Source organism: Lissotriton vulgaris, chromosome 1_1, assembly GCF_964263255.1.
Source record: "Lissotriton vulgaris chromosome 1_1, aLisVul1.2, whole genome shotgun sequence".
In the NCBI taxonomy this organism is placed as follows: Eukaryota; Metazoa; Chordata; class Amphibia; order Caudata; family Salamandridae; genus Lissotriton; species Lissotriton vulgaris.
In genome coordinates this window covers 127210916-127231066 of record NC_141685.1, presented here as the reverse complement: position 1 = coordinate 127231066, position 20151 = coordinate 127210916, and the positions used below count along the sequence as shown (strand labels likewise).

Below are 20151 nucleotides of genomic sequence, written 5' to 3'. Positions count from 1 at the left end.
CTGTTATTAGATCTGAGTGCCGCGTTCAACACGGTTTCTCACGAGATCCTTTTGCGGCGGCTAGAGGAAGCAGGCATTAGGGGGTCCTCCTTGTGTTGGTTCCGGTCCTTCCTCTCTGACAGATCATTCCAGGTCGCTATCCCACCCGGTAAATTGATGACAACCCGGCTTGATGACACCCAGTTTGGGTTCCGCAAATATCACGGGACGGAAACCGCCCTCATTAAGGCAGCGGACGATATTAGAGCCATCCGGGACCAGGGAGGGGCAGCCCTGCTGGTACTCCTAGATCTCTCAGCAGCATTCGACACGGTTGACCACAAGACCTTGGTCAACCGTGTCGAAAAAATGGGCATCCAGTCCATTGCGAAAAATCTGCTGACCTCCTTCTTGGCTAACAGAACCCAGGCGGTCACACTAGGCCCATTCCAATCTGCCAGTCGGTCGTTACCGTGTGGGGTTCCCCAAGGCTCATCCCTAAGTCCAACACTTTTCAACATCTACGTGTCGGACCTTGCTAGTGTCATCAAAGCACATGGGATGAGCCTAACCTCATACGCCGACGACACGCAGCTGGTGCTGGCCATTAAGGGTGACGGTCAGGAGGTGGCCGAACGGTTCCAAGCTGGCATGACAGCGATAGGTGAGTGGATGGCAGGTAACTGCCTAAAGTTAAACTCCGACAAAACGGAGGTGGTCATCTTTGGCAAGCTCTCGCCATCTTGGCCCACATCCTGGTGGCCATCAACTTTTGGCACCCCACCTTGTCCCTCCTCCAAGGTCAGAAATCTGGGAGTCATGTTTGATGACCAACTTAACTTTATGACCCATGCCAATAAGGTAGCTTCCACGGCCCATTACAAACTTAGGATGATTAGAAAAATCCTGCCTTTTCTACCTGACACGGCCGCCAAGACCCTGGTTACATCACTGGTTCTTACCTCCCTAGACTATTGCAATGGCCTCCTTCTGAATGCACAAAAAAGAGTCACTAAAAAACTTCAGACTGTGCAAAACGCGGCCGCACGCCTGCTATCCAAAAAACCCAAATTCGCCCCCATCTCAGACACCCTGAGAACCTATCACTGGCTTTCTATCCAAAACAGGATAAAGTTTAAAGCCATGTGTATAGTTTACAAAGTAATGCAGGACCAGGGGCCTCGCTTCCTCAAAGATCAATTAAAACCCTACAATCCAGTCAGAACACTCCGTTCCTCTACACTTAATCAACTAATCACTCCACGCAGTAGAACAGCTACTTGGGGCGACCGTCGCTTCCTTGCTGCAGCCTCTAAGATCTGGAATACCCTACCTTACTACGTTAAATCCAGCTCATCACTCCTACAGTTTAGGAAAAAACTAAAAACGTGGTTATTTGACCAGTAACTCACATATTCAGCCCACTGTACCTACTTCTAAGGATAGACATTACTGCAGTCTAGCGCCGAGACACCCACGGGTATTTGGTTGCGCTCTACAAATGCCAGTAAATAAATAAATAAATAAATAAATAAATAAATCTACCTCCTACCCGCTGACACTGGGGGTCCCACAGGGATCATCTTTGAGCCCCACCTTATTCAACCTATACGTTAGACCGCTGGCTGCGGTAGTCAAGCGTTGGGGCCTGACAATGGCATCCTACGCGGATGACACGCCGCTGGCGGTCACGTTGAGTGGGGACTCAGATGTGGAGGCCCTCAGGTTTCGCGAGGGGCTACGTGCGGTGGCCAATTGGATGAATCAGAACTGTCTCCAATTGAATACTAAGAAGACAGAGGTCATGGTGGTTGGAAAGCAGGCAGGATGGTGGAATGATAACTGGTGGCCTCCCGAATTAGGAATGACCCCTTCTCCTGTAATGGAGATAAAAAATCTTGGGGTCTGGCTGGACTCTACTCTTAGTTTCACCTGCCACACTAAGAGGGTGGCAGCCTCTTGCTTTGGCATCATCAGGGGCCTTAGACCTGTACTTAAATTCTTCGATGCCCCCACCAGACAGTTAGTGGTCCAAGCCTCAGTACTATCTAGGATAGATTATGCCAGCGCGCTGCTAGCAGGAACAAACCAGGCTGAACTCACGCGGCTGCAGCGAGTGCAGAACGCCGCAGCCAGAGCGGTGGTAGGACTGCCTAGGCGTTGTCCGGTTTCAAGAACACTGCAAGCGCTCCACTGGCTGCCTGTTGGTTGGAGGATTGAGTTTAAGGTGCTTTGCTTGGCTTTTAAAATCTTAAAAGGCACGGCCCCCCCTATATTGACGAACCTATTGACCCCTTATGTCCCCTCTCGATCCTTTTTTTTTTTTTTTTTTTTAAATTTGTTTTTATTGCAGAATTAGAAACCACAGGATACAAATAGTCAACCAGTCCACTCGCGACATCCCCCCCGGTCAATAGTAAAACAGATATCGTACACAGCCATTCAGCCCGCATCCCGGAGGCCGGGCGGCATAATACTCCACTCAGTAGGAGAACCTCACGGTGCTCGTCCCATAGGGACCATGGTTGATATGTCGTTTTACGTATCTGCTTTTACCCCCCCACCCTCAACATTGCTTCCGTCAGCCATTCCAGTTGTGTAATCAGTGGTGCTGTCCATGTCGGGACCTGCCCCGAGCGCTGTAGGGCCTATCCTCTCTCGATCCTTGAGATCAATGGGTCAGTGTGCATTGCGCCGCTTATTGTCACTTCCCATTGCTTTCAGGGTTTTATAATATTGTCTATCAACCTGTGTTCATAGCGCTGCTGATTGTGACCTCGCATTTGTTTTATTATATCTTGCATCCGGCCTGTGTGCATAGCGCTGCTGATTGTCACTTCGCATTGCCCTCTCCCCCACTGCCGTAAACTTAACTGAAACTGACTCGGAAGCCGGTCTGTGGCATAGTGCTCCGCATTACTTTGCTCATTGATTTTATCATTACTGTGTGCTCCACCGCTAGATCGCACTAGTCGCATTGGCCCCTAAGCACAATTGCTGCCTGATTGTTTGCGCCCATAGCGTCCTGTTGTTGTTGTTGATCCCACCATTTTGTTGTGCCTGCAGCCCGTCCCCCCCCCTTCGCTACCGCCTCCCAGTTCCCCCTCCCACGCTCCGCCCCCCTCCACTTCTCCACTTATGTCAGAAGGACCTACGCGCAGCGTTCACGCGCAGCGGTCTCGCCCCAGTTGCGCCGAAGGTGTGCCAAAGGTAAGCCCGTCTACGCCCGTCCGCGCCAAGCCCGCGCCCAGCGCCAGACCCCCTGGCCCCCGTACTACCCACCCCACCTGCATTACATACGCCGCCTCCACCCTCTTAGCCCTAAACCCCGGTCGACTCCCCAACTGCGCCCAAGCCGCCCCTGGACACACCCATGGACCCTTCACATGCAACTCCTGCAAGTATGACGGCACCAAGACCAACTCCTCATCCACTAACACCAAACAGAGACCTGACACCAACCACCTTAAATGCATCCTGCTCAACACCCGCTCAGTCCACAGACACGCCATCGACCTTTGGAATCTACTAGACACCATCTCTCCGGACGTCGCCTTCCTAACAGAAACAAGGATGAACGCCTCCTCAGCCCCAGACATCACCATTACCATCCCGGAAGGCTACAAGATCATCCGGAAAGACCGCACCAAGCAAACAGGAGGAGGCATCGCCATCGTCCATAAGAACTCCATCCGCATCTCAACCAGCTCAGACGTCAACCTTGCTAGCGCCGAGCACCTTCACTTCCAGATCCACACCGACCCCAAGACCACACTCAGAGGCACCCTCCTCTACAGGCCACCAGGACCCCGTGCACAATTCAGTGAAGACATCACTGACTTTATCACCCCACACGCCCTCCCCTCGAGGACTACATTCTATTGGGAGACCTCAATTTTCACCTGGAAAAAAGCAACGACAGCAACACCACCACCCTTCTGGACAATCTCGCCAACCTCGGACTCAAACAACTTGTTAACTCCCCCACTCACTACGCAAGTCACACACTCGACCCTATCTTCACCTCCAGCAAACATATCTCCTTCAGTCACACCACAGCTCTCCATTGGACGGACCACAGCTGCGTTCACTTTATCTACAAAAAGACCACAGTCCACAACCATCCTCAACCTACTCTGCGAAGAAACTGGAACAAAATCACCTTCGACCAGATCTCCTCATCGCTTCTTCAAAACCCCCCTGCCCACTCTTCGAACCCCAACCAAGCAGCCATTAACCTCACTCAATGGCTAACCAACAGCGCCGACAACCTAGCTCCCCTGAAAAAACGTCAAATCAAAATAGGCAGCAAAAACGCCCCCTGGTTCAACGATGATCTTAAGAAATCCAAGAAACTCTGTCGCTCCCTTGAGAAGGCATGGAAAAAAGACCCAAACACAAGCACCAGGGACGCCTTCAAAAACGCCACCCGCATACACCACCAACTGATCCGGACTGCCAAGAAAGCCGCTTTCAAAGACCGACTTGACAACAACGCCCACAACAGCAAGGAATTATTCAACATCGTCAAAGAGTTTACCAACCCCACTGCCAACTCCACCGACATCACTCCCTCTCAAGCCCTTTGCGACTCCCTAGCTTCGTTCTTCCACGACAAAATCGCAGACATCCACAACAGCTTTGACAACCAACCCGGAGACCAACACACCCAACCTTCTGCCATACCGTCACCCCCCTTGAGCATCCTTAATGACTGGAACCCAATCTCCACTGAGGACACCATCCGCCTGATGAACTCCATCCACTCAGGATCCCCCACAGACCCATGCCCTCACCACATCTTCAACAAAGCAGATTCCATCATAGCACCACACCTCCGAGACGTCATCAACTGCTCCCTCAACTCCGCCACCTTCCCGGAAAGCTGGAAACTCGCCGAACTCAGCGCTCTTCTGAAAAAACCCACAGCTGACCCCACCGAACTCAAAAACTATCGCCCCATCTCGCTCCTTCCATTCCCGGCCAAAGTCATCGAGAAAGCTGTCAACAACCAACTCGCCGCCTTCCTCGAAACCAACAAATCCCTCGACTCCTCACGGTCCGGCTTCAGAGCCAAACACAGCACTGAGACCGCACTCATCGCAGCAACAGACGACATTCGAACTCTACTGGACAATGGAGACACAGTCGCCCTAATCCTCCTCGACCTTTCCACAGTCTTCGACACAGTCTGTCATAGCACCCTGTTACAACGCCTCAGAAACATCGGAATCCAAGGAAAAGCACTGGAATGGATCACCTCGTTCCTTGCCGGAAGAACCCAGAGAGTCTGCCTCCCACCATTCAAATCAGAGGCCACTGAAGTCATTTGCGGCGTGCCACAAGGATCCTCACTCAGTCCCACCCTCTTCAACGTATACATGAGCCCCCTCGCGGCCATCGCACGCCAACATAACCTCAACATCATCTCCTACGCTGATGACTTTCAACTGATCCTCTCACTCACCAAAGACCCTAACACCGCCAAAACCAACCTACATAAAGGAATGAGAGAAGTAGCCGAGTGGATGAAGCAGAGCCGTCTGAAACTGAATTCCGACAAAACAGAAGTCCTTATCTTAGGCACCTCCCCCTCCGCCTGGGACGACTCGTGGTGGCCTGAGTCCCTTGAAAAAGCACCCATCCCGACAGACCACGCACGGAACCTGGGCGTCATTCTGGACTCCTCACTCTTGATGACCAGACAAGTCAACACCGTTTCATCATCTTGCTTCAACATTCTTCGCATGCTCAAAAAACATTTCGCTGGATCCCCACCGAAACTAGAAAAACGGTCACCCACGCACTGGTTACAAGCCGCCTGGACTACGGAAACACCCTATACGCCGGTACCACCGCAAAACTTCAGAAAAAACTCCAACGCATCCAGAACGCATCAGCCAGACTCATACTAGACATTCCGCGTAAAGACCACATTTCTGGTCACCTGAAAAACCTCCACTGGCTCCCCGTCAATAAGAGGAAACATTCCGCCTTCTAACCCACGCACACAAAGCACTTTACGAACTTGGACCCGAATGCCTCAACACACGACTTTCCTTCTACACCCCGTCCCGCCAGCTACGCTCCTCCCACCAAGCCCTTGCTGCTGTACCTCGCATCAACAAAACCACCACGGGAGGAAGATCCTTCTCCTACCTGGCAGCAAAAACCTGGAACTCACTTCCCATTCACCTTCGCCTCACTCAGAACCACCTAGCATTCAGAAAGCAACTTAAAACCTGGATATTCGACAAGTAATTCCCCACCCTTCTCCAAGCGCCTTGAGACCCTCTGGGTATGTAGCGCGCTATATAAATTAATTAAATTGAATTGAATTGAACCTGTCTGTTGTCCCACGTTTCTTGTTGAGTAGGACAGGTGGTCGCTCCTATCGAGTAGTGGCCGCAAAACGGTGGAACTCTCTTCCTGCTGAAATTCAGGCATTGGACGACTTATTCCAGTTCAGACGTGCCATCAAAACCTTCCTTTTTAATAAATCTGATTAAGTATCTTTTATGCTGTGTTGTGTATACCTTCTTATGGCGCCAGGACGCCCCTATGCTGGGGCAGCTGTGCGCGGTATAAAAACAGTTAACATAACATAACATAACATAACAGGGTCCCTGCCAACCAGGTCCCCTGAGCCCAATCTCCTTCCCTTAAGTGTACCTGTCGTTTCCACGATTGTCACCCCATTAGCTCACTTATAAGTCCCTAGTAAAAGATACCTCTGTTGTTGAAGAGGATCTGTAAAGGCTGCAGCACAAATTATGCCACCCTAAGGGACCCCTCACCAAGCACATACATACATACATACATACACACATACATACATACATACATACATACATGCATACATGCATACATACTGCCACTGCAGCTGTGTGTCTTGGTGCAGACAAAACTGAAGAGTCGACATGGCACACATCCCTGTATGCGATGCCCATAAGGACTGTCTGAGATATAGGTAAGACACCCCTCTAGCAGGCCTTTTAGTGCATGCTGCTTTAGGGATATCTCCTGCAATGTCCTTGTCGATTCCGGGATATTGCAAGTGACCAGGCAAGCTCTATAGTAAGCACATTAGCTGGACACTTGTCATTACGAGTTCCCCAGCCTCATGGAGGCTTCTCTGAAATATGGGATATTTGATACCAAACATCTCAGCATATTAAATCTGCATTGATTGCAGTATCCGATTTATTAAAAATTGCACACAGGGTGCCCCTTAGATCTACCAATCCTTAGTGTGGTCACCGACTGGCCTGAGCCAGCCTGCTACCACCAGACAGTTTTCTGTCCTCATGGAGAGAGTGCCTGTGCACTTTGAGGTTGATAACAATGCCTTTCCTGGGTGGAGGTATTCACACCTCCCCCTGGTCAGGCAGAGCCATCTGTGGCAGGGATTTTCAAAGGCCTTGCCGCCTTGGTAATGCGACCCCAGCCTCTTCTGTTAGAGGGAGCAAGCGATCATCCTGGCCTCACCCCCTTTTAGGTGCAAGGACAGGTGGGAAACCTTAGATAGAGCAGGAGGTGCGCCACCGCACCCTCTGTCAACTCCACCTCTCAGGTGCTGAAGATGGGAAGATGATGGGAATTATCCAATCTGGGCTAGGACTATGTCCCCTTCCCACAGGAGGTGGGCATGATAAGAGGGTGTAGACACCCCTGGAAAGGGGCCCATTAGCCTCTACCTGTCACTCCCTTGTAACACCCTTAAATCAAGATTTTAGGTGGCATCCCCAGACCCTGAATTTCAGTTCTTGACGACCTAAGAAGAGCCGGGCACTGCAGCCTTCTCTGCTGGTGAGGATCTGTAGAGAACTATTGTGTTGGTCCCAGTCCTACTGGGCTGTCTGCATCCCTGGATGATCCTGAACCAAAAGGCAAGTCATCTTGCAGCCCAGCGACCTCCAGAACCTTAGGAGGACTACCTGCCTTCGATAAAGGGCAATCTAGTTTTATATAGTGGGATTTGGCCAGGGAGTGTCAGGACAAGCCAAGCTATGCTACTCACTCTATATTTGCAGACTTTGTGTTTTTGGTCTAATCAATCTCACTAATGTGCACCGTATTTTCGGTGTCAACACCATCGATTGAGCACTTGTTCAATAAAAAGAGATTTACAAAGTACCTGTGTCTTGGCAAGATAAGCAGCGTGCTGGTCATTTATTCAATCGAGTCTGTTGTTGAGCCCTGAGTTCAAGCTGCCCTTTAATGTAAACAGGGTCATTGATCTGGCAGTATCAGTATCTGCAGTTAAATTAGACAAAAATGAGTTCTAATTGCCACCTCCCTGGCACCCTGAATGGCCTCAACCCAATCGCCATCGCCAAGCTTTCCTAGATCCCTCTCCCGCACAGCTCTCCGCGTCCCCAAGGCATCTAGAGAACTGTAGATCAACTTCCTATAGATGGTTGAGATTCCTTTTTCGGCCAGGGGATTAGTTAGCAGCTGGTCCTCCAGTGGGGAAGCATCAGGCAACTGACCCCCTTCCCGGATGTGACTTTGCAGAGCGTGGCCACCTGCAAATGTCAGAACCGTTTTTAGTCATTCATACTTTTGTTGAAGGATCGTGAAGGACACAAGTGCCTGTCCCCTTTACACATCGCCCAGCCGTTTTAAGCTAATCAAATCAAATCAAATCAAATATTTCTTTATTCAGCACTTAAAAAGATACCATAAAAGTACATAAAAATAGTTAAAAATACGTTAAAAAATAGTTCATCCAATACATTTCATTTCATTTAGTCCAAAGTCTCATTTTGCAGGGCATCATATTCAGCTCATCTCTCTTGAGTTCCTTAGCCTCACTGCCATCTTAATAAAACTCATAATACAGGAAAGGGTATATGCATCATTAGCCTTCTGTAAAACATTAATGCTACCTTAGCATGTTTAAACTTGGCTTGTTTCAGTAATCCCACCAGGAACTTTCGCCCTAGGTAATGAATAAAGAGGGCACAACAAAACAAAATGAAGGGTATCCTGCAGAGACCTATTGTCGCAGCCGCAGGTACCCTTCTGCTCGACCGTTAAGGTAAAACCGGAGGGATCAGCCAACAGGTGGTGCAACAGGTTAAATCTAAAACGGGTCATATAAAATCTGTCCTGTGCATTATGGATCAGTGAGAGGTAGGGTTCCCTTTCACTTTCTATTTTCAATAATCTATAAGCCACAACTGTAGATTTTACTCTTCAGTAGCCGCCCTCCTTGCAATTGTTCATTCCCCAAACATTTTCTTGACCGTCGTTTTATTCTGGGCAATAAGGGCTTCAGGTTCCGTGAAGAGGTTCTTACAGCCAATGGCCTCTAGGGTGCGCTTTACATACTTTAGCCAGGGGATAGAGCTCCATTTGTCTTGTATCAAACAGTCTGTGATAATTTGTCTACTGAGGCCTGCCTCGGGGTTGTACCAGATTTTCACCCAGGCCAAAAGTGGTCTGATCTTGATCTGGTCTTCAATGTAGGGTTCTCCCAGTTCCTCGTGTAAAATGTAGGCAGATGTACTAGATGGGACTTTCAATATCCTTCTGAAGAATTTGTTTTCCTCTGCCTGGACCGGGTATATGTTCACAAAACCCCAAACTACCGCACCGTAAGCTGCCTTAGCACAGCATATCGATCTATACAAATTCATCACTTGCTCAGGAGACCATCTTCCCAGCCTTCTCCCATACCCCATTATAGCCCCAGATGAGGCCACCAATTTTGCACAGTGTTTGTCCACTAAAGATCTAAACTTTGGAAGCCCTTCAAATAGTACACCTAAATAAGGAAAGGACTGCACCAACTAATTTTATGGGTTCCTATCTTATAAGAAAATTTCTTGTCTTGTCTGGCCCCCGCGAGCATAACATATTATTTGTCCAGATTTGCTGACAAATCAAGTGAGGCCATAAAACTCACAAATCCATTGATGAGCCTCTGTAACCCCCGCGGTGTCCGGGCGAATAACATCGCGTCGTCCGCGTAAAGCAGGACGGGGACTGGGCGGATACCTACTTGCGGGGGGTCCACTCTAAGTTTGCATAAATACCTATCTAAATTATTAATATAAAGTGAAAACAAAAAAAGGAGCTAAAATGCAGCCCTGCCGCACTCCACTATTGCATGGAAATGGTGAGGTCTTGCTTCCGTCTTGGTTAAATCGGATGGACGCTGTTGTGTTCCAGTACAAAGCCTTTAGGATGTTAACTAAATCCTGATCCACCCCTAGACCTTTCATCGAGGCCCATAGCTTCTCCCTATTCACATGATCAAATGCCGTGGAGTGGTCCACGAACCCCAGGTAGACTGCCTCCTTGCTGGCTATGCTGTACTTAGCGACCAATAAGTAGAGATTCAGGCATTGGTCCGTGGTCGACCTCCCCTCCCTGAACCCATATTGCGTGTCCTTTATTACCCGGTGGGTGTCTGCCCATTCAGTCAGGCGATTTAAAACCACCCTACCCAGGACCTTCGCCGTGACATCAATCAAAGATATCGGGCGATAGCAATTGAGGTCATCTCGATTTCCTTTTTTGAAAATTGGAACTATGGTTGCCGAGGACCAAGAACGCGGCAGACTCGCCTCCACTGCCGCGTTCAGGACCCTCGTGAGAATGGGCGCCCACAGCTCTATTTTACTGAGGTATAGGTCAGGAGGTATTCCATCCGGGCCAGGCGCCTTATTTTTCTAAGCTAATCAATCCCCATTTGGGAGAAGCCCTGCAATCCTCCCACTGCACTTAAGAAATCACCATCATACAGTGGAGTAATTTCAGTCAGCTTACCTTCCCAGCCTAAATAGTTGGTAGCCTCTTTCCACACCTTTACCAATGTTTGGGTATGAGAAGGCAGGGTGCACTCATACTTTTTTCGATACAGCACCGGGGTGGGGTAACCTCTCTTGCCCATGGCGAATCTATCTACCCGGTAAGCAGGATCTTCACAGTCCGCAAAAACCCAGTTGCTGACTGCGAGTCCACCTTAATAAACTCCCCTCTGCAACTTACTCAGCGTGACGTGCCACCATCCCACAACAGGAGCCGAAGTTCTCAGACTACCTTTTCAAAAAAAATGTCTGGTGTGATCTTAAAGGACATTTTTTGCCCAATGTACAGGAGACCCTGGAGGGTCATCACTTTAACCCTTTCGATGCTGATGACGAGCTCAGCTCGTCATCACCCACGGGTGTCGTGTGCTGATGACGAGCTGAGCTCGTCGTGGTGCCACTAAAATGGCATTTTCCAGCACAGGGGGGGGAAAACGCCCAGCAGCCATGTGGTTAAATAGGGCCACCCGGCCCAGTGAGGAGAGCGGGAGCGCCCGCAAGTGTGGGGCATCCCAGCAAAGACGGTCTCATTTCGGGAGTATGTTCCTGCCTGTGCTCTCTTGTAATAAACACAACCAAATATTTAAAGCCATGTAGTGCCACTCGAACTGTGCACCTAGACTGCAGCCGCAGGGTCCTTGCCACCGGCAGGAATATTAAGGACTTCTTCCAGTTGATATTATATCCTGATCAACAGGAATATCCCATATGAGAGGTCCTGGTGAACCCAAACATGTGTGAAGAGCATAGGAGACAAGGAACATCCCTGTCGGACGGCAAAGACTCGGTAGACTGTATTATTGACCCGCATGCACGCTAGAGGGGCCTCATACAAGAGCTTAACAGCATCGCCACTGGTTCAGCAAAGGAATCCCATGTTGCATATGGTACTCCATTAAGGTGTCAGAGATTTAAGCGTGTTCCCTGGTGTGGCATAAAGCCCGATTGATCAGGATGAACCACTGTTGCAATTACTGTCCGCAGGCAGATCGCCAGGGCGTTCGCAAGGACCTTAGTCTCAATATTAAGCGGGGAGATAGATCTATAAGGCCCACACTCAGTTGCTGGTTCGTCCTTTTTTGGGATGACCACCACCTCAGACATTCTTTGGTCCTCTGGGAGACACCCTTATTTTCAGGCAGTCTGAATCCTACTCTGGAGGCACTCCCTGATTTTATCCTTCATGCTTTTATATAATTCTAACAGGAGCTTATTAGGCCCTGTCGCTGCCCTGTTTGCAAGGTTCCTATTGTCTTATTTATTTAGTCTACTGTCAGGTCTTGCTCTAGTGCGTCTAGGTCCTTATTTGTTAGCATTGGCAGGGTCAGGTCTTTCAGGAAGTCTCTCCCAGTATTTCCGTCCCCTTGTTGTCAGTGTCCTCAAGGATCCAGTTCCATCCTTTGTCTCGTCTTTTTAGCCATGTAAGCAACTCATTGGCTTTATCACCGACATCATAGAGACAATGCTGGGTAGCCAGCGCATGAGTGCACGCTATTTTCCATTAGTGCTCTTAATGTGTGCTGCTTCAGTTGATGGTGTAATGGGAGAGAAACTGATTCCCCACTTGCCAACCGAACCTCCAGGAAAGCACATTCCCTGTCTTGAGCTTCGCACTTCAATTTATGTTCCTTTGACATTCCCCCAATCAAGGCTTGTGTCTGGCCTCGAATCACTGCCTTGAATTCACCCTATAGTACGCAAGCTGATTCAACAGGCCGCCCGTTCTCCTTAAAATAGAATTCTGCTCTATCTCTCATGTGAACGTCTTGTCTTTTAAATATCATGGATCAACCCTTGGGGGTAGGATGAAGTCCACAACAGGACCATCGAGTTGCACCTCCACCAGCGAATGGTCTGAGATTCCCCCTGCTATGTGTGTAGTGGCTCTAAAATCAACTTTATGGACAGTCTGGGTGAAAGGATGGTGCAGGCATGCCAGACTACCATGTGCTGTAGACAGGTGCGTCCGGTTCTGATACCCTCTTACCCTCTAGGGGCATTTAGGAGTATCATGAATATAGTATAGGTGCAGTTCTGTCACTTCAGTTACCCCAATGCGTATATGCTCTGTCGTAAGCGTCTCATCCTTCCACAGGATGAGTCAGTCTTGTCTAGGTCTCTTTCCTGTTTCCCGGCACTTGAATGGCATGCCCGAACACTCGAGAGAGCAGTGACCCACCAGTAGGCTTTTGTGGAGCGCTTTTGTCCTGGATGTAGGGCTGAATTCAGTAGGGCACCCACTCTGTCTTTTCTTTGCCTTTGCCTGAAGATCAGCAGTCCCAAGGTAGCAGTCACAGCTGGCCTGACGGTAAGTGCAGCCCTTCTGGAGGCCCGACCGTCAGCAATTGAACCCACACTGTGGCCGGCTGGACCACAGGCATAAGCTCAGACAGGGTGTTCGACACTGGAGTAGTTGTAGTCTCTCATGAGCCTCTGACACAGAGTAGTCAGAAATTCAGCAGCTAAAAGCCCAACACATGCTCTCCAGGAAGCCAGTAGATTCAGACCCTGTTGTGTTAGGAATTTGGCAAATGCAACCTTGAAGGGGCCGTTGGCAGCACACAATCGTCCAACTAGGCCTCAACAATTACGTTGTCGTAGAGTTTTATTTTCTGCCTTAAACTGTTGGGAGAGTCTTGGCGGAGCGGGGGGGTGGGAAGTCCCTCAGACTAGCTGGTCCTGCTGGATGGCTTTCCGGCCCACCCTACAGATAACGAGGATGTGTCGGACCGTGCTTCTTCCAGGACAGCCTTGTCCTCCTGCTGGATAGTCAAACTCCCTTCCCTTTCTTACCAGACAGGCAGGCTTCTAGGCAGACTTCTAGGCTCTTCAGGACAGGTACACAGCTTCTCCATTAAGTAATTCAGCCTGCAGGTGATGTCCCCTAAACTTAGATAGGCTGACACCGTCCCTGTGGCACAGCAGGTACCTGAGTACTTTGCAGAGCACTTTATTCCTTGGTAACAGAGGACTTTGAACTAGGGTATGAAAAAGGGATAGATGGTCCCACTTGCATACACAACTGGCAGGCAGGAGATGCTGTTTACTCTGTTGCACTCTCACATTGCATTTATGCTACGCACACCAACACCCTAAACACGCCCTTGATGTTAGCGCAAAGTCTGTGCACAGGCATAGAAATGGAGCATTACTTGGGTGTGTCAGTAGGAAGCCACTACACTGACCATGATGCAAAGATCTCATCAGGCTATTGATCCTTACAACAGGGTCTATTGCCACCACCGCTCTAGCTGTTAAACCCATGACAGTCCTCTGCCTTAAATAAGGGCACACTTGGTGTGACCCTCCAGGTCACAGGACCGGTCCAAAACCTCTCATAGTCCCTTGTTAGAAGTTGCACAGTACTGGGGTGGCAGAAAAATCTCATGTAATTGTTTTGTGGTGGACTTATCCCAGTAATGTGCAATTACCAGTTTGACGCCATTGACTGGGGAGTTGCCACAAGGAACAGATTCTTCTGCCTGTTAAACTGCATGCCATTCATTATTTCATAATGTTTTGGGGATTTTTTTTACCACTAGATTTAAGCAGGTGGTAGATATAGGCATGTGGTTGGTTGGGGGGCAATGGGTGAAGCAGGGGAGGGAAGGGTAAAGAAATGTCCAACAAAGGGAAGAATTGTGTGTTTCCCCCATTTTGTTAAAAATCAGCATAAGTCTTGGCTGCTTCTGCTGCACCCAGAGTCTTGTGCGTCTTTTCAGTCTAAGTTTCCTGTCTGGATAAAAATGGTGTCCTGTTTTTCTGCACCCGGTACATCCAGGTGCAGAAAAACCTAACAACTGATAATCAGGTGGAATAAAATGAGCACATGAAAGTACTCCTTAATTTCATTGCCCTTGATTCATACTCTGGACATAGTTGAGGGATAGGTCTAGGCATAGTCCTCGCAGCACACAATAGATTTGTGTGCGGCAGAGGCCAGAGCTCAAAAGTCAGGATACCAGATACAAGTAGGTGGTAACTCAGGGCAGGGGAAAATGCCTGTTGTCCATGCAGGGGAAATCCCCGTCCCAGAAATCTACATTAAAAATTAATTAATAGTATCCTTTTTGAAATATATGTTTGGTGCCAGTGCATATGACTTTAATTTCTGCCTTTGGGATTCTATGTTACAAGTTCATAGGGTGCATGTATCCTTTGTGAGCTTAATAAAATGTTGACATTTCTATAAATCCTCACTCCTACATCCAAGTACTCTCAGGCTACCATTCTACACTCTGCTCTGTCTGAAAAACAGCTCAACGGTTTCAAAATTCTGCAACTCTGCATTGATTTGGCTTGTAAATTATATTTTTGGAAATTTTCATGTATTAACTATTTAATTTTATTACGATAGGTGATTCAAATTACTGACGAAGAAAGCTAGATATAGCACCAGGCAACTGAAGTCAGTGCCATAAGAAGGATTATTTTGAAAAACTGAAGGACAGCCAGCATTCTACGTTTAAACAATTTCCAAAATCTAGGTGTGGCGAGGAAGTGGGAGCTGAGGAAAGTACTATACCTGTAAGTGAAGTCTCTAATTTAGTATTTCATTAACCCAGAGCAAAGCCAAATCTGTGCACAGAATAACGTTCATCTAAAACATCATGTAATTCCAGAGAGGAAGCACACACTGCATAAAAGAAAGATGTAACAAAAGGTTTCCTCTGCAGACCATCAAGGAAAAGACGCTGAGAGAAGACTCTGAAGCTGACACGTTAACAACCGAAAGATTGGAAAATCACCTTTGTTCAACAACCGTTTTAACCAGTTACACAACTTTGAGACTATCTGCCTCTGGGAAGAAAACCACGACCCACTCTGCTCACTCTTGCGAAAACCTTAAAAATTCACCACTTTATTGTGTTCATAACTATCTCAGATTGTTTCCTTTTTATTGTGTACTGTTCTGTAATTCTATCTAAATCGCCTCAACATTACCTGCTGTGCGTGAGTGATATGTAAAACTGTTAAAGGTAAAAATTGATTAAATGAGTACAGTTGCGCTATAGCTAATGTAAATAAATCCTCGTCTTCAGAACCACAAATCTTAACCTTACACCAAACAAAGAAAGGGTAAAAGGAACTGATGTTCTGAGACTTGTGATCTACAATAGTACTGTGCACGTTCTAACACCCTCAGTTACTGCAATTACGTCAGTGCAAAAAGGTACTTATCAGTTTAATGATTAAATATCAGACTAACACCTTATCACTGCATTGTTAAGAACCTATACAAATAGATTTGAGAAAATCTTCAGTCACAAAATAAGTTGCTATAACCTAAAGACTATTATCTGCTTGAAACATTTCGACAGGTGTTACAGGGCTGCTTCCAGACATATTTTGCTCAATTCAAGTGTTAAGAAGATTACACACAATTTCTTTTAGAGATAAATGCTGAACATTATCTAAACAAGCCTGCCTCTAAAATCGGGTTCACTCTTATCGCGGCATATAAGCAAGAGAAAACTAAACGTAGAGATATTAAGTCTAGGTATACACCTTATAAAAACACAGACTGTGAGAACAAATTCAGTGTTCAAAACCACCTCAATCTAGGCAAAATAACCTAAGTTAGAGAAAAAAGTTACATGTGCCAAAAAAGATACAGCCATAAATCTCATCTCACAATTTTGACAGAATGCACACTGGGGGAAACCACTATGAGTGCGAAGTATGCCAAAAAAGTTTCAGGCGTAAATCTTATCTCACTGAGCATATGAGAATCCATACTGGGGAAAACCACTCTCCGTGCAAAGTATGCCAAAAAAGTTTCAGGCGTAAATCTTATCTCACTGAGCATATGAGAATCCACACTGGGGAAAAACCTTATCAGTGCTCTGAATGCCAGAAAAGCTTTAGAGTCAAACCGAGTCTATATGAACATGCATTAACACACTCTGTGGAAAAACCTTACCAGTGCTCTGAATGCCAAAAAAGTTTCTGCCGTAAATCTAAACTCACTGAACATATGAGAATCCACTCTGGGGAAAAACCTTATCAGTGCGCTGAATGCCAGAAATATTTCAGTGACAAAAGAGGACTCACTCTACATACAAGAACCCACACTGGGGAAAAACCTTACCAGTGCTCTGAATGCCAGGAATGTTTCAGTGACCAAAGCAGTCTCACTCGGCATATCAGAACCCACACTGGGGAAAAATCTTTTCAGTGCTCTGAATGCCAGGAATGTTTCAGTTTCCAAAGCAGTCTCACTCGGCATATCAGAACCCACACTGGGGAAAAATCTTTTCAGTGCTCTGAATGCCAGAAATGTTTCAGTGACCAAAGCAGTCTAACTCGGCATATAAGAACCCACACTGGGTATAAACCTTTTCAGTGCTCTGAATGCCAGAAATGTTTCAGTTACAAAATCAGACTCACTGAACATACAAGAATCCACACTGGGGAAAACCCTTATCAGTGCTCTGAATGCCCAAAACATTTCAAACTTAAATCACTTCTAACTGCACATTTGAGATTCCACACTGGGGAAAAACCTTATCAGTGCTCTGAATGCCAGAAATGTTTCAGTGAAAAACGCTTTCTCGTGGTGCATATAAAAACCCACACTGGGGAAAAACCTTTTCAGTGCTCTGAATGCCAGAAAAATTTCCGAGACAGAAGACGTCTTTCTCAACATACAATAACCCACACAGGGGAACAACCTTATCAGTGTTCTGAATGTCAGAAATGTTTCACAAACAAATTCAGTCTCACTCAACATATAAGAACCCACACTGGGGAAAAACCTTATCAGTGCTCTGAATGCCCAAAAGATTTCAGACTTAAATCACTTCTAACTGCACATGTGAGATTCCACACTGGGGAACAACCTTATCAGTGCTCTGAATGCCAGAAATGTTTCAGTGACAAAATGAGACTCACTAAACATACAAGGACCCACTCTTGGGTAAAACGTTATCGGTGCATTGAATGTGACAAATGTTTCAGTGAAAAAAGCAGTCTCACTCAGCATATAAGAACCCACACTGGGGAAAAACCTTATCAGTGCTCTGAATGCCACAAATGTTTCAGTCAAAAAAACAGTCTAACTGAGCATATAAGAATCCACACTGGGGAAAAACCTTATCAGTGCTCTGAATGCCACAAATGTTTCCGTCAAAAAAGCAATCTCACTGAGCATATAAGAATCCACACTGGGGAAAAACCTTACCAGTGCTCCGAATGCCAAAAATGTTTCAGCCAAAAATCTCATCTCACTGAACATGTGAGAATCCACACTGGTGAATAAAATTATCAGTGCTCTAAATGTCAGAAAAGATTCAGAGGTAGAGATGGTTACAAGCGCCATAAGAAAACACACCATCAAAATAATTCAGTGCTACAAGTGCCAGAAAAGCATCAATTTCAAACGCAATCTCACTCTACATGAGCACACACACAGAGGGGAAAAACATTACCAATGCGATGAATGCCAGAAATTCCTATTTGATTGGCACAGCCTCACTAACCATAAGCGACTCCATACTGATGAAAAACCTTATGAGTGCTCTGAATGCCAGAATAAAATGCAGAGAAAAACGCTATCTCACCATGAGAAGCTCCACACTGGAGAAAATCCTTATACCATAAAAGCTTGTATCTGAAAGACTGTTCTGCTTCATGAGAGATCCCACTCTGGGGAAAAACCTTATGAGTGCTCGAAATGCAAGCAAAGTTTTGGTTACGAATTACTTCTCACTTGACATGAGCGAACTCACACGGGGAAAAAAGCCTTATGTGTGTTCTGAATGTCAGATAAGGTTTAGTCTTGAATACAATGTCACTTCACAAGAGAGAATTCCCATTGGACTAAAGCCTTACAGGAAGGGAAAGCCAGAAACGTTATACTCAGAAAGGAGATCTCACTAAACATGAGAAATGCATCCACACCAGGTGAAAAGTAAGGCGTACCTTGAGATGCAGAAAAGCTTCTAACAACCTGACTTTAAATGACAGAGCACATATTGTAGTTGCAATAGGATTCATCAAGAAACTCTTACAGGGGGGAGGAGCCAAGCTCACGACCGTGATGGCCGCATTGTAGCTCGGCTCCGTCAACCTTCCTGCCTGAACCGTAAATCCTGTACTTTATCCTGCCCCAAGGAGACACATTCGACGGAATATGGGACTATGAAAGGCTGCTTGCACTCACCGTTTGTCCCAGGAGCTCCTGAGTGCCGCGGATCTTGAGCTGTGCCCTTGTTTGCTCCGGAGCCTCCGTGGCGTGCAGGCCGGGGACTCGCCTGCGACGGTCGGCCGCAGCGGGGTATCAACGCCGACCCCTGGTGGAGGAGAGGAGTCGGCTGAAGAGGCCATTGTGCGGTTGGACCGGTGGCGACTGACCGGGCCCTGTCTGGTGGCCCGGGGGCCCAGCTGCGGGGCGCTGCCTCCCTCGGACGGGGGTTGACCGTATAGGAGGCTTGTCCCCCCCTTTGTTCTCCAGTCCGGCCATCTTGAAGCCCTTCGCCCGGAATCGGCGGGCGACGCCCATGAGACGGTGGCGCCGGCTACCCCCAGTGTCTTGGTGACCCATCTTTCTGCACCAAGATTGTCATTAGCGGGATCCGGCAAGACTCCGCTGAGCCTTGTTTGACGGCCCGGATCGGGGTCGAGGACCGTAGCGGCCTCATTGTGCCGACAAAATGGCGGTCGGCGCCCTGGGTCTCAGACCCGTTGGGGGCGGCGAAACTGGCCTGTCGAACTGCACGTTGGCTGGAGAATGTGGGAGTGAGCCCACGATTGGCGATGTCTTCGCCGCCCTGTGTTCCTGGCGCACAACCATGGCCTTTGCCGCAGCTGTACAGGATAGCGGTTCTATCGCCTGGCTTGCTGGGCCGCCCCCCATGTATGCGGCCCGACCGAGGGAATGTGCTGATTTGTCTCTCCCGGCTGTTGAAAGGAATGCAACCGCCGTTCATCTGAGAGTTCAAATGTCTGTTGCTTCGAGTCTACAGGAGGTTTTGCTTCAGGTGGACGTGGGAGAGGGCCCCACGCCGGGGTCCGTCCAGGTCAGTTTCGCTGGGGTACCTGGCGGTTTTTTGACTCGAAATGCTTGGAAGGGGTCCCATGGCTGTTCCGTGGGGGAAACCTCCCCCCTTTGGTCGACAAAACTGAACCCGCGCTGCCTGCTGCTCCTGACGTTGCTCTTCGCCAGTCTGGTCCGCGGCTGCCACTATCTGTATTGCTGCTCGAGACTTGGATCCCCTATTTTGCACCCTTGGCCTGCTTTGTTCCGATCCTATGCACACTCCGTGCCTAAAGTAATGGTCAGGAGAGGACAGGGGTGAGATGGACTCGCCTCGGCGGACTGCTAATTAAATGTAAATGTAAATGTATTTGA

At 48.0% G+C, this 20151-nt stretch overlaps 1 protein-coding gene across 2 annotated transcripts in view; it reads left to right on the top strand.

The window, feature by feature from the left end:
• The window catches only part of LOC147737748 (uncharacterized), a 40632-nt gene extending 22026 nt beyond the window's left edge, over positions 1 to 18606 (top strand). Inside the window, exons 4-5 of one of the 2 annotated variants that reach the window (XM_086943274.1) lie at positions 15157 to 15326; positions 15422 to 18606. In XM_086943274.1, the coding sequence (XP_086799400.1) occupies positions 16447 to 18060 (1614 nt within the window). In that variant the 5' untranslated portion in view covers positions 15157 to 15326; positions 15422 to 16446 and the 3' untranslated portion in view covers positions 18061 to 18606. Of the gene's footprint in view, positions 1 to 15156; positions 15327 to 15421 lie in introns of those variants that run through there. The other variant, XM_086943346.1, reaches the window with a different exon arrangement.
• The last annotated feature ends 1545 nt before the right edge of the window (positions 18607 to 20151 follow it).